The sequence below is a fragment of the Eptesicus fuscus genome, chromosome 13, assembly GCF_027574615.1.
Source record: "Eptesicus fuscus isolate TK198812 chromosome 13, DD_ASM_mEF_20220401, whole genome shotgun sequence".
NCBI lineage: Eukaryota > Metazoa > Chordata > Mammalia > Chiroptera > Vespertilionidae > Eptesicus > Eptesicus fuscus.
Window position 1 is genome coordinate 53,060,856 of NC_072485.1, and position 15,343 is coordinate 53,076,198.

General features: G+C 36.8%; 1 protein-coding gene across 2 annotated transcripts in view; it reads right to left on the minus strand.

Annotated features, from left to right (window-relative positions):
* SOX6 (SRY-box transcription factor 6) overlaps positions 1 to 15,343 on the minus strand; it is a 557,752-nt gene that overhangs the window by 316,529 nt on the left and 225,880 nt on the right. Inside the window, exon 4 of one of the 2 annotated variants that reach the window (XM_054724743.1) lies at positions 4,044 to 4,284. In XM_054724743.1, coding sequence (XP_054580718.1) covers positions 4,044 to 4,280 — 237 coding nt within the window. In that variant the 5' untranslated portion in view covers positions 4,281 to 4,284. Of the gene's footprint in view, positions 1 to 4,043; positions 4,422 to 15,343 lie in introns of those variants that run through there. The other variant, XM_028159941.2, reaches the window with a different exon arrangement.

A 15,343-nucleotide genomic window follows, 5' to 3' on the forward strand; every position in this document is an offset into this window, starting at 1 on the left:
TATCAAAAGAGAGTGAAAGTTTGAAAACAAGGATGATTTCTTTTAGACTAACATATATTTGTAAATTTAAACTTTATTTTATACTACCATAAATTCCACTTAATATAATTTGCTAAGCACATCATTAATATCTATTTTCTAACAAAATTTTAGGTCATAAAACTTTGGGAATAACTCGCTGAAGCAATTTGGCACTTGCCAAGATACACACAAAATTTAACTGGGAAAAATAAGCAAATAGTTCTCTGAAGAAGTAAATTTTGAACTGTATTATTTCTGATTCAACCTACATATTCCAATTTAATTATTTTTATCTCTCCATAGCTATATTTGGCATAAAATCAAAAACATATCTCTCTATCCCATTGGCCTAATCCAAGCCGCTATCATCTCTTACCTGGTTTTCTTAAATAGCCTCCCAACAGGTCTCCCTCCCATCCATTCATACTACAGCTAGAATTATCTGCTTGAAACATTCTTAAACCATTCAATGCCTTTCCATTGCACTCAGAATCAAATCTTACTTCCAATGTTATCTACAAGGTCTTGTTCGATATAGCCCCTACCGATCTCTCCAACCAGATCTGATGCTACGTTGCATCCTTACTTATAACACTCCAGCCACAAACACTATCTTGAATTTCCTGAAACTCAGCTATATTTTTCTCACCTCAAATATTTCATACATGTTATTCCCTCTGCTATTTTTACTCTTTCTTCTATTCTTTGCCTGACTAGTTCCTCTTATCCTTAGGTCAGCAAGGAAATTCCTATCTATCCATTCTAAATGAAGTTTATTTCATTAACTTACCATTCTGTTATTTTCCTTCCTAACACATATCACATTTTTTTAAAATTTATTGTTGACAGTATTACAGATGTCCTCCATTTTATTTCCATTTATCCCTTCCACCCAGCCACTGAGCCACCCCAGGCTTTCCCCACACTATTGTCTGTGTCCATGGGGTATGCATACATGCATATAACACATATCACAATCTTAATTATATATTTACTAGAGGCCTAGTGCATGAAAACTCATGCACTGGAGGGGGGTGTCCCTCAGCCCAGCCTGCTCCCTCTCACAGTCTGGGAGCCCTCAGGGACAGGAGGTGACCCGGTGATCAGGGGAAGGCGATGCCCCCATCATACTTCTGCTGCTGCCACTGCCGGCAGTGCAAGCCTCGGCCAGCCCTGGTTACCTGAGCCTCGGGCAGCCCTGGGCGGCTGGGCAGCACCATCCAAGGCTTGCCTGCTCCTCAGTTGTTGGCTGAGCAGCTGCCATCCAAGGTTTACCTGTGCCTCAGGCATCAGTTGGGCAGCGTCATTTGAGGCTTGCCTGTGCCTCAGGCCGGCCCTAGGTGGTTGGGTGGCTGAGGGAGGGTCTGGCCACACCGGGCACCTGCCACCACCCCCCATCCCGGCGGAACTGAAAGGACTGGGGGGACTCCGGCAGGGCTGAGTGGACTGGGCACTGCCATCTTTGGCTATGGGCACCGCCATCTTTGAGATGGTGTGATGGTCAATTTGCATATCCCTCTTTATTAAATAGTATTTTTGTTCCCTCTCCCGGATATAAATTCCATGAAGGCATATTCATGTATGTTTTGTTCACCAGCACCCAGTAGAATGCTGCGCTCAGAGAAGGTGTTATATAAATATTTGTTGAAACAAAAATAAAACATAGCCCTAATATCTTGCCAAAAGCTAGTGGCAGTGACTGGATATCTATTTCATCCGTGCTATCTTGGAGGTATGAAATGAAGCACTCAATTTCAAGCAGAAAAATGGACTTTTAGTCTTGCTTTATCATACCTTTTCTGTTCTCCCTATTCAAGGAAAATAAATCTTCCAGTGATTCTATCTAATTATAAAATGATGATAGCCTAGAGTTAGTCTAGAAAAGTCTTGTTTTTCTTCCAGTCCCCTACATTTCACCTACTGCTCCAGAGCACTAGTTATGTCTACAAAATCATCTAAAAAAGAAGTGTCTGCATCCACATATTATAAAATCAGATCTTTAAATTGGTTGAGACATTAAGCATAGGGCAAGAATTTAAATATATGTTATTAGTAGTAAAGGCATTTTTAAATATTATCTTATTTTTTAATTAAGAAATAAAACTTTTCCTAACTGCCCACTTAAAATACTTTTCATTAACTTAACCAAAAGTTAAGATATATAAAACAAATTTTAAAATTCCTAATCAAATAAAAGATGTTAAGATTTTGGTCAGTTCTAGATGCTTAAAAAAATAAGTGTGTTTGCTGTACATTAGACAATGAATGTCACCTGCTATGGACTCTGTTTTGATGGTTAATGATGGAATTTAACATGAGAAAGCTGGCTAACACACTACATGTATTTGATGTTGTTGCTTCTACCTTTACAAAAAACTTCTACCGTCTGATGGAATGATACTGAGAAGCTTTGTATGTCCTTTTGAAATTAATCTATAGGCATTTAAGTGAGAAAAATCTTAATTATAAGTAAAAAATTACTGTAAAATGATAAATACCTGTACTTACTCACGGAAGATGTGTTTTCCATATGATCTCATTCCCATAGACATGTTTGCTTAATATAATTTTTTATATTAATACACAGCCACACTTCATTTGATCATACCTATTTTGTGGTATTATCAACTTCATCACCTTAAATTCAGAGGTTCAGAGAATATGACAACCAAATATTCCCCCAAATTAAATAATTTTTTTGGCAAGGTGACCTAATAATGGATAAAAACTAAACCAAAAACCATTTTCCAATTTTCCCCAGTTAGAGTAATATTAATAATACTAGAGGCCCAGTGCACGAAATTCGTGCACGGAGGGGGGTTGTCCCTTAGCCCAGCCTGTACCCTCTCTAATCTGGGACATCCCTCTCACAATCCAGGACTGCTGGCTCCCAACTGCTTGCCTGCCTGCCTTCCTGATTGCCCCTAACCGCTTCTGCCTGCCAGCCTGATCACCCCCTAACCACTCTGCTGCCAGCCTGTTTTCCCCCAACTTCCCTCCTCTGCCGGCCTGGTTACCCCTAACTGCCCTCTCCTGCAGGGTTGATCATCTCCAACTGCCCTCCTTTGCAGGCCTGGTCCTTCTTAACTGCCATCCCTTGCAGGCCGGGTGCCTCCCAACTGCCCTCTCCTGCTGGCCATCTTGTGGTGCCCATCTTGTGTCCACATGGGGGCAGGATCTTTGACCACATGGGGGCAGCTATATTGTGTGTTGCAGTGATGATCAATCTGCATAGTACTCTTTTATTAGATTGGATAGAGGCCTGGTACAGGGGTGGGGGCCAGCTGGTTTGCCCTGAAGGGTGTCCCAGATCAGGGTGGGGTACCCTGGGGGCATGGGGCGGCCTGAGTGAGGGGCCTGTGGTGGTTTGCAGGCCGGCCACGCCCCCTCGCAACGCAAGCAGAGGCCCTGGTATCTGGAATTTATTTTCCTTCTACAATTGAAACTTTGTAGCCTGGAGCAGAGCCAAGCCTGGGGCTCCCTCCGAGGCCCGAAGCCATTTGTGTTGGGGTTATAATTGAAACTTTGTTGCCTTAAGTGGGTGGGCCCGGCCAGGGTGTCTGGAAAGCTTTGCTTCCCCTGTTGCCGGCAGCAACCCTGGCCTGCTCTCTCAAGCTCCATTCTGCCGCCATTTGTTTGAATTTGTTTACCTTCTATAATTGAAACTTTGTAGCTTGAGTGGAGGCTTAGGCCTGCAACGGCTGGCAGAAAGCTTGGCTTCCTCTGTTACCTAGGAAACCTTGCTCTCTGTGGCTGTAGCCATCTTGGTTTGGGTTAATTTGCATACTCGCTCTGATTGGAGGTGGGCGTGGCTTGTGGGCGTGGCTTGTGGGTGTGTTGGAGGTATGGTCAATTTGCATATTTGTCTATTATTAGATTAGATATATGGTGGTTGTTTTATGATCTGAACACAATGTACTATAATGATATGTATTTTGGGCTTTCTCTAAAACACCTGTTTGTAATGAGGCCATACTATAATGGACACACTTAACAATAGTGGCCAGATTTTAAAAGCTCACCATTCTTTGCTGAGACGACAGAATGCTGTCCCAGTCAGCATCTTGTTGAATGGTATTGACAAGTGTTGGTAGCTCCTCAGAGTGAGGTTTGTTGTGCATTATAGGGTGCAGAGGCAGATGGGAGGCCACATGTTGATCACTGCCCTCTTCCTTTTCCCTTGAGGTCAAATCTTGGGTCATCGCTTCCTCTCCATCAGCTGAACAGGCAAATGGAGAGGTGGCTTGCTTGGAAGACATTCTTCTGCAGAAGAAGGAAACAGCATGAATTCAAAAGGACTGTCCATGAAAAAAATATCCCTTACATTTGACTATTCCAAAAAAAATAAAAATTCTCTAACTTCAGAGATGTTTACCATCTACTCTAAACCACTAAAAAAGAACTCTCAGCTTATCTGTTCCACTTCTCCTCTTTGATTTTAACTCGCAAAACTCTTCCCCGTGATTGCTGCATATTTTCTCTCTTACCAATCCATAAATAAAGTGTTTATGGAATAAGTTTTCATAATATGTGTAGTATATGTATGTGTGTAAATTCCCCCCAGTTATCCCAACTAGATTATAAGCTTCTTGAGAGTAATTTTGTTGATTTGCCTAGCAATGAAAAAAAAAAAAAAAAAGAATGAATGAACTGGCAAATGAGCCAGTTTGGAAGATGATTTGAAAGTACATATATCCAAATTTTGCTTATGCTTTATATTGGAACAAAAGAAGAAAATAAAACCAGGAAGGCAGGTTATCTATGATGAAAGTATAGGCAAATTTGGTCCTGACTTCTGAGTTTACACCTTGTATTGAGTGCTAGGCCTAACACTGTTTAGTGTCAATGGGACCCTTTTCTAAAGACCTTCAAGCTGTGTCAACTGCTGTAATTTAGCTTTTAAGTGACATATTGATTGAATGGCTGATACTGTTAGATTAGTCTCAAGGTAGTTTTATAACATTTGAATTGAGCTTATGAAATAACTATGCTACTATTTCATATTAGAAAGTATATACCAGATTCAAAGCATTTAGTATGAAAATAGTAAAATGTCTACAATGCATAATATTTTAATACTCCACAAACAATTACTGAATATTCATCTATGTACCTATAAGTAAACTATATTCAGCACAAGGTCTCCATTCTGTGCTTTTGTATACAGCCAGAAAAATCATTATTACTAAACAGAATCCAAAACTCTTATGATATCACTTTATCAAGATGATTTTCGTAGCAAAATGTCTAGAAATAAAACTGCCAAAAGTTTTTAAAATAAAATAAAAGGCAATTGGGCATCTTTTCTAAAACTTTATGTCATTTTTGGTTAATAGCATAATTAGTTCTAAAATTGCTGTGTAACGAAAGGAATAAAATCTCTACCTTAATTGCTTTTTAACATTAATTGATTTCATACCATTTTTTTAAAATGCACAAATCAGTTAACATAGGAAACCACATGAGCATTTTTCAAATTAGCAAATCATTAACTTGCTAGTACTGTTTCTAGACAAATAAATACTGATTAAAGGGTCCAGAAATCTGAGATTAACAGTTAAATTTACAAATCTGTCACATGCTTTCATGAATATTGCAGTGAAGGAAATATCAAGTGCAAAGAAAAATAATTAAGTTAATTCCAATTTAAACAGTAGTTTTTATGTAGCAGCCCATGTTTCACATAGGATTTAACAGCTAATGCTAAATTTCTCACAATTAATGAGGGGGCTCATATTTAGTATCCTACAGTGAAAAAATTAAGATAAGATTAGCTAATCTAATTATGCAGGGTTCTAAATAAAAGTATTATAGGCTTTTGAAGTGCTTTGAAACATATTAAAATGCTGATACCTACTTATAATAACCATTCTACAAATATAAAAATTTCATCTATTAGACTTGATACTAGAAAATACAATGGTGAATGTCTATATTTTCTTTGAGAAGAATAAAATGCTTTAAAGAGCACTATATCAAAGAACCAGATAAGTATATTCTTGACCAATTTCTAAAAATACTAACAAAGGGACTTATGTATACACACTTAGGAAAAATGATACCAAAGGATGTTTCTTAGTCTACATGAATCACTCTTGAGCTTACTTCATTGGCCTCATAAATACTATCATAAAACCAGGCAAATTATAACTGTCCTGCAAGTTTATCAAGAGCCTGTCATAAACAACAAGAATGTTTTCATAGTTCAATAATGACAGTACCAATAATGTAATCATTCACATTAAAAACAAAAGAATGAATTTACTGCTGCTTTTTAAAACAGCTCAATACAATTGAAAGTCATAATCCAAAACTCATAGGGACTTTAGCTTCCCAAAAAACATCCTCTTATTATAAAGTGACTTGGCTGCTTCCAATAGCATTATCTGTGATTGTTGCTTTAGTATAAATTAATCATGACACAGAACACAAAAGTCTCTTAAGAATAATTCCAACTGCAAAACTGCACCAATGAACAATGGTGCACAATCCTAATTAAACACAACCATGCAGCTGTAAAAATAGACTAAATCTGTCCAAAGCCATGAGTTGAGTTTCAAGGCTGGTTTGTTAGAGTGTTTTCTTAAGGAAGGCTGGGCCCTCAGTCTTAATCAGCCAATAAATTATTTCCTGCAATTACATTAAATAGAAAATTATCTTCAAATGAGGAGTGTTAATTGAAAATCAAAATTCAGAGGGAAGTTTGGAAATTACACGCTGAATACAATTAGTGAGGAAGGGCTTCACCTCTACTTCATCAACAGCCTGGTGGCGATTCCTCCAGTGACCATTCAGGAAAGTTACCTATTTATAACATCACACAATTTGTCTTTTATTTTGTACCTACAAATATGAATGTGCATCAAGGTTGCAAATAAAAGATATGCAGCCAAAAAAATGCCAATATTAAATCTGACTGCTCAGCCTCAGTTCACACCTTCATTAGGGGACAAGGAGAGAGGAAGATAAGATAATAATGGTTAACAACCAAGGAAGGCACACTCAACTTGCAATCCTGGCCTTTAGCAAAGGAATTAACTTTTTTTTTTTATTCCAAGAAGAATACTTTTCCATACTATATTTTACTTAAAGTTATTGTATTTACTACAGTTCTCAAATATGTTGTTAGCAGAGAAAAGGGTGATTTTGTTCTTTTAGCTAGTTATTGCTCCACTCTGGGCATTTCCTTTTGACAAAATTACTGGGCTTGTATCAGGTTTGTTTTTTATTTGGTTTTGCTGTAGTTTTTGTTTGGAGTGGTGGTGTGTTGTATTTTTAAAAGGAAAGTGTGCACAAATTCATTTTAATGCAGTTTATTAAATAAGTCAGATTCACTGATTATTTGATTCAATTTACTGATTATTTTTTGCACAATTACTTTATTAAAGAGTCCTTCAATTTACTGATTACATATTTATTCATTTCATTTCTTTACTTTAACTTCCCCTTTTGAAATATTTTACTACACAGAATTCTAGAAGCTGCAAAGACTCTTGGTAATGCTTTTACTACAACCATTGCACCATGACTGCCCTCCTTTAGAAATTCATAAATCAAATATACGCCCGTTTTAATGTTTTACATTGTCACATCAGATGCTTACTTTTATTTTTCTTGCTCATATCAGAAATTTTCCATTAAAAAAATGTCACACACACACACCCCCAGTGCATTAGAATGGTATCTTACTTTAGCTGCTGCCATATATAACTAATAGGCAAAAGAACAAAATTCTTGTAAAAATGGTCAATTTCCATGTGACTTTACTTTGCTTTATTTTTGCACTATAACTTAAAAATCATTCAAATGAATTGTTTTTTTAATTTGTATTAAAAAAAAAATCTCCCTAGTTATACCCCGTGAAAACAGGGGGTTATAATGGAAGTGCTGACACAACCCTAACTAAAGCAGCGCAAATGTTGCCGCTATAATACACAAAATCAAGTTCTATTATTCTAAACGATCCTCGCTCATGGGATTTTTCTTTACTGTGCTCCCAGCCAAACTGCTGAAGCATGAAAAATTTAAATGCAATCAAATGTGCCCAATTCTACTTTACTAGAACAAGTGTCTACAGTGGTACAATCTTAAAAGGAGATGCAACAGATTTGTTTGGTGTTTTTTTTAACTGTTTATTTATAATACAGTGCATTGGAGATAAAATAAAAGAGGAAATTACACTCACATGGTACCAGTGTATTGACTACACAGAGTACATTATAATCAGAGAGAAAAACTACATTGTCAACTTATCACATTGGTTAAACAAGATGGTTTTCTGGGGCATAGCTATTATCAAGTAAAACCTCCAAAGAGAATTACATATCTTTGGGACACATAAAACTAAATTCTCATCATGTGTTCCTGAGTTTGAAATGTCTCTGCCCAGCAGATCAAGTGAATTCCCAGGATGCCAGGCCATTGGAAAGAACTTCAGGGCTTAGGACTTTTGGGAATGAGAATGTCAGAGATAGTCTCCTGTAATTGATAATGTTTTCTAGGAAGTTAGTAGGAGTGTCTCTAGAAAGATGATAATTATTTTACTCCAAAACCCCAGTATCAAATCTGAATGTTTAGACCATTAAAACTTACTCAGACAGTAAATTTACTTCATATCTTTTAACAAGAAATCAAGATTAGCTTGTCTAAGACTTTATAAAAGGGGGAGGACTAGATATCTACACAGTAAATCCTCTATCTCAGAAAAGCATACTTTCTAAAACGTTAAGCCTTTCTGATTTTATGCTATTTTTAAAAAACAGTCATTTGTATATGTTTAAAAGTTAGGATTATTTTAAAACAACTTTCCCATAAGGCATAGCCACTCAAAATTACTTTTTTTTTCTTTACTACTGCTTGAAAAGAATCTGTCTCCAAACTATCATCTGGAACTTAACTATAGAAAGGAGCCTTGAATTTATTAGAATAATATTTTTAATTTGATTTTTTAAACTGTTCTCATTACTTCTAAGATTATTACCAAATGGTATTCATTTTTTAGGTGCGTTACATTTATTCAAAAGGAGCCCTGTTTTGAACACAAAACAACATTTTAATAGCTGGTTTACATAAAGAAAATATTAAAAATTCAGACCAACGTTCACATTTATTTTTGCAACTCGGCCCCAGGCTACCAAGGTAGACTTATTTCAGTCAGATAATTCACTGTTAATTTAATCCCACAATTGATCTGATACTGAGAAATAAACAACTAATTTTCCAAAACTGTAACAGTGTCTCTCATTTTAAGGAGCATGAGTAACAGATACGTTCAGCTGCCAAAACGTGCAATACCCAGGAACCCCTGCTAAGGATGCCAGGCCACCCAACCTAGGGCAAAGAATGATTTAAAACTGTCCTATACCTCTAATTCCCACATTTAAAGATGGGCAGGGGGCGGGGTGAAGGAGGAAGCCTGATTCCAGACTTAAAATGAAGACATCCTTGTAACGCTTTTCCTGCTTCATTTGGGTAAAGGCTGTTCATGATTCCTTGTATTGTTTTATCTGGCACTACCTCTTCTCCCCCTCCCCCACCCCTCCCCCCCACTGCACCCTCTCTAACTTCCCACGGTTTCTGCCAGGTTTTTCTCTCTCTTCCATCTGTCTAATAAGAAAAATTTAGTGAAAAAGAAGGTAACTGCTTTCAGAACTACCTTGGAGAGTTATAAGCCAATCTTTTAAAGTTTGCAGTGGCTCTTTCAGAACATATATGGTAACATATGCAGACAATATCTGTTGGAAGAAAACTCACTGATTTGAGATAGCTGTCAAAGCAGTCGAGATAAGGCAAATGAAATGTACTTGAAGCCCTTGAAGTATGTCTAAGAAGGGTCTTAAATTAATGGAATTTGGCTTATCTAAGGCTTCTAATTTTTCACACCAAAGCACCAAAATTGTTTCCAAAGGCCTTCTGAGGTTCTTACAAAACAGGGATTACCTGGAACAGATTCTTCTCAAGTCATCAAAGTTTGTGTTTCTAGAGTTTATATTTAGCTGACAATATTACTGTCACTTTATATAGCTTAAGACTGTTCTTTGGACTAGAGCTCATATGTCTTGGAATGCTTTGACTCATGAATTGTTTCTCCTGATAATGTTACATCACGTAATCACCTCTGTCTAATCGGTTGGTATCTGCTGGAAGAGGCAGGCGACCAGCCTAACCATTGGACTGCCTGCCGAACTGCCTATGGAAAACTTATAATTACTACATGTGTTCTTGAGTATCCAGTTTCTTCCCAGGATCAAAACAACTTGATTTCATGTAACCTCTATCTGTAATTTTTGCCTGATAGAGATAATATTGAATTTTTCTCACAGATTATTTACCAGTAACTTGTTGGGATCTTTGGTTTGGAAAGCGGGGCCCAAAATATATAAATAAAATCAGTTACAACATTAAGAGCAAAACCAAACAATAGCTACTATAAATATACACTAAATCGGAGGACTTTATTCAAGCACAATGACTTTATACCTCAACTTAAAGACCTTGCTTATTATGGCTTGAGTGAAAGAAAGCTGTATAAAATAATAAGAGAATGAATTTATTTATATACGTCCACGTTGAATTTCCTCTTCACACGAAATGAGAATCATAATTGCTAAAGTGAAAACCAAACATGCCTTTGCCCGCTTGAAAGACACTAGTATGGAAGCCCAATTACAAGATATTTTATCCAACTATTAATAACAATTATAAACCAGAGCAATAACTTCTCATAAAGAAAAGGTAGGAAGTTGTCACTGTATACTTTTTCATTCTTACCTCTCTTTTTCACTTCTTAATACTGCCAGGAAAAAAAATTGAAACTGTCTAGAATGTTTCAAAAAAAATGAAGGCTCACACCAGGTGACAATGAACAAAATTATATAAAGAAGCTAATCTCTGGAGTTCTCCTTTAGACCAATTCATAAACAGTGAATTCAAATACTAATAAGAGCACCACAACTTTCCAGACAGAGTAGAAGGCATTATATCCAAAGCAATCCAGCAATTTCTCTCTTTTATATAATGACATAAGGTATAAATTTCAGGTTCCAGTCTAATAAGAGGAGGAAGAGGAAGGGGGAGGGAAGGAGAGTGGAAGTGAAGGAGGAGGGGTGAAGGGGAAGGGGAGGAGAGAAACAACTGTGGCTTTGCAGTTCATTTTCAGTTTGTCTACTTAATGAAAACCTCATTGTACAACCCTGAAAACCATTTCCAGCAGGCAAAGTATTTCTGATTCAGCAGAGGTTACACAAGCATCAAAGCAGTTAAATATAGGTGCCAAGCCACAATGCCAGGAGCTCTTAGTACTGTGAGTTAGTGTTACCTGACAGCTTAGTGAATATAAAATTACTTGTTTCTCCAATTGAAGACAATCAAATTGTCACCTTCCATTGTAATAATGTACAACTAGTGATCAGCAAAGTGCAAACATAATTACCATGAAGAAAACAAAAAATCAAATCTAAATCCCTCTGCAGAGTAAACACATCTATCTGTGTTCCCCCCAAAAGGAGTGCATTTTAATGCTGAATGCTATGATTGTGTTATTTAACAATAAGATTTATTAGTCTTACATTAAATTAAAATGAAAAACAACAAGAAAGACCAATTCATACAAAGTGAATACGAATACCAATTAAGAGCACCACAACTTTCCAGACAAGAGTAGATGGCAAGCAAATTGTATCACTGCCATTTGAGCTGACAATGTTAAGTGTACATCAGCAGCACATCCATTAGAAAAACCATGCTTTCAGGGATTTCTTTCTAGCCTAGAAACATTTCTGAAAGTTGAATACACAGGTTGGATCCAACCTCAAAAGCTTTTGTCTTAATTTTGCCTGAAGAGAAAAAGGTTATGCTTTATTTTTGTCTTCTAAAGTAGCCTGTATTTTTGAGGTTGAAAGTTTACCTCACAAAATCGATGTAGCATCTTTATCCAAGTTTAGAAAAATAACCAAGCCTAGGATATATGTCCACAACTACTATTGAGATACTCCATATCTGGAATTGTCATCCAAATTTGGTGACTAGATTGGTTCACTATCAAAGTGATTTCCGTTAACCCAAAGCTGGGTATTAAAGCACTGAAAATTCCACATTCTTCTTCCTTACCTTGAAGATTCCTAACTTATAAATATAAATGTTGATCCAAACAAACAAAATTATCTAACTCAAAATTTTAAACATTCATAGGTACATCTTTCTTCCAATGTATCAAAAACTATCCTTCCCATTCTCAAAACACTCATAACATAGGGATTTTCTTCTTTCGTTAATAATGCCTTATTTTTATCAGAAAAGTACACCATACTTACAAGCTAATGCCTAATATTCCATTTTTACCTGATACCTCTGTTCTAAATAATACCATTTAAAATCCTCTAACCAAAAAATGGATCAGTTAAGGGAGAGAGAGGAGAACTGCAACAGAGTAAAAGTGGAATGAATCAGAGACCATCAACAATATAAGATTTCCTTGAGCTTGAACCTTCATGTATAAATTCAGACATTTGCAGTCGGATAGATCATTCCTTAGAATGATGCCTTCATCTTTTACAAATCTGAAATGGCCAATCACTCTCACACTGCAATCCTGTTCCTTCATTCTTCCAATTAGTTAGGGAAGAGTTATTTTTTTTAGGAGAAAAGGTTGGATGAAAACACTGGATTGACTTTGTGGTTAAATAAGAAGCAGAATAAGGATGGGAGGAACAGGAAAAAAGGGAAAGTCCGATCTCTATATGGAAGTCGTATGGTAATTTGAGATAAATTTCACATCATTTAAGAAAAGACTTTTTTTCTTGACCTTGCCAACTTGCAAGTAATATAACAAAGTTTTTTTTAAGGGATCATAGTTATAAGCTTAACACAATAAAAACTTCCCAGTAAAGGAGGTATAATCAGTGCTTTTTTTAAACTTCAATGATGAACAACTTGATACATTCCTAAAATTATGCTCCTACATAACATTTGTTACAATATAATAATAATAATAATAATAATAATAAGTATCAGCAAGAAAATAAAAAAGGAAACCTGTTGTCAGAGAATGTTTTCCAGACCCAGAGAGGCTTGCAGAGATACTATCATAAGCATATAGTAAGTGGAAGAAAAATAGCAAACTTAAAAGGATTTCATTTTATATATAAAAAGAAGCTTAGTCTATATGTTCCATAAGAATAGGGATCATGTCTGTCTTGTTCATTACTGGATTCCCAGTACCTGACACAGTGCACACTACATTGCAGACCATCAATAATACTGGAAAGAAAGAGAAAGGGAAAATTGGAGAGAAGAGGTGTGCAAATTAGCTTATATTTTAAAATTAAGATGAAAAGATAATCACAGAAATAGTACTTACATGTTAATGCTACCAACCTAAACATTATTCTTTCTGTATATTCTTTCTACCAAACATCTCATTCCTTAACATCTAAATCATATGATTTTTACATCTATATCCCCAACACTGATCTCTCTCTCATTTCCTTGCAATACAACAGTCCTCAAATGACTGCTAGATATTTATACCAAGATGTACTTTGCTATATCATAGTCAACAAACTTAAAATTAGACGCATCATTATTTTCCTCAACACCCTCCCTCATTCATTCACATTCAGAAAAGCATCATTCTCAGAATCATCCAAGTGTAAAACATGAACACTATATCCATCTCTTCTTTTTAATCTTTGATCCCCACTGCTAGCCTGTCACTGAGCTTCATCAACTCTTCCTTAATAATGTTTCTTAAGCTCATACTTTTTACCATACTCATAATACCTTAGTACAGGACTTTATTACACTTCCTACCTAGACTCTTGCAACAGACTCTAACCTGGTTTTTCTAATTTCAGTATCTCCCCTCTCCAAATCAAGCTTACAAACACTCCCTTTATCAGATCAAGAAAAGTCAGTAGCTCTTCCCTGATGACCAAAACATGTCCAAACTCCTGACTCTGGCATTCAAAGCCCTCCATCCAAATCCAACCAATCTTTCTAAACTTATCTGCTGGTAGTCCACACTTTAACCTTTACTCTAACTAGACTGTTATACTCAGACTTCATTTATTACTGCCTCCCAGCCTTTTCCTTGCCATACTTCCCTCACCTTGCTTTCATATCACTAGGAAACCAACTGAGACTATTTTAGGTAGCTATGATCCACCCTTCTCCTAATCACATCTAATAAGTGCTCTGAAAATGTATTTTATACCACTTATTCAACAATCAATGTATACTATCTTACATATCTTTTTTAAATATATGACATCACTATCCTATATAATAAAAGGGTAATATGCAAATTGACCTAACGGTGGAACGACCAGTCGCTATGATGTGCACTGACCACCAGGGGGGCAGACACTCAATGGAGGAGCTGCCCCCTGGTGATCAGTGCACTTCCACAGAGTGAGCACCGCTCAGTCAGAAGCTGGCTCTTGGCTGGCCAGCACAGTGGCAGTGGCAGGAGCCTCTCCTGCCTTTGCAGCAGCGCTAAGGATGTCCAACTAACAGCTTAGGCCCACTCCCCATGGGCCTAAGCCATTAGTCGGACATCCCCCGAGGGCTCCCAGGCTGCCAGAGGGATGTCTGACTGCCAGCTTAGGCCCAATCCCCCGGGGTCGATGATCAACCACTGAGCCATGGCAGTCAAGCGGCTGTAGTTTTTACACAGTAAATTTTATAACAAATATTTTTTGGATGTTAACTATCCATGCTTTCCCTACAATGCTTTTTTTGGTTAGCCTAAATGATCAACATTTAATTATATTCTTTTACAGATGATTGTGAGATAAGATAAGGATGTCACTGCCGCTTTGTTTCAAAGTCCAGAGAAGTATGAGATCCAATTTCTACCACCTAGCTCTTACCAGAGAAGCCACAAAAGAAGCATAAGGTACAACTGAAGTTGTTTCACTACAAAAGTAAATGTGAGGACAGCCTTCAGGGAAAACAAGATGAGGTACCTGAGCAGTATATATTTAGCACACCACCTGTCTAGAGTTCATTTCAGGAAATGCAGAATAACTTAGATATTCTCTTAAAATCTGACTACCATATAACATTACATACACCCTAACTTCTGGGGGAAAGTAATAGAAAAGGCCCATACACAAGGGCATTTATTTTTATAAATTATCTGTAAAAGATGAAGAAACGTTTCACCGCCAACACATTTCACATTTTTTGGTATACACCAAGCAGTCCACTTTCACACACACACGAAAAAATTAAAGTGCTGCTATCTTGTATTTCTCCCTCACTACTTCCACCACTCCTTCCTTCCTTATCGCTATTTGCCTTCTCACTTGCATTTGCTAGT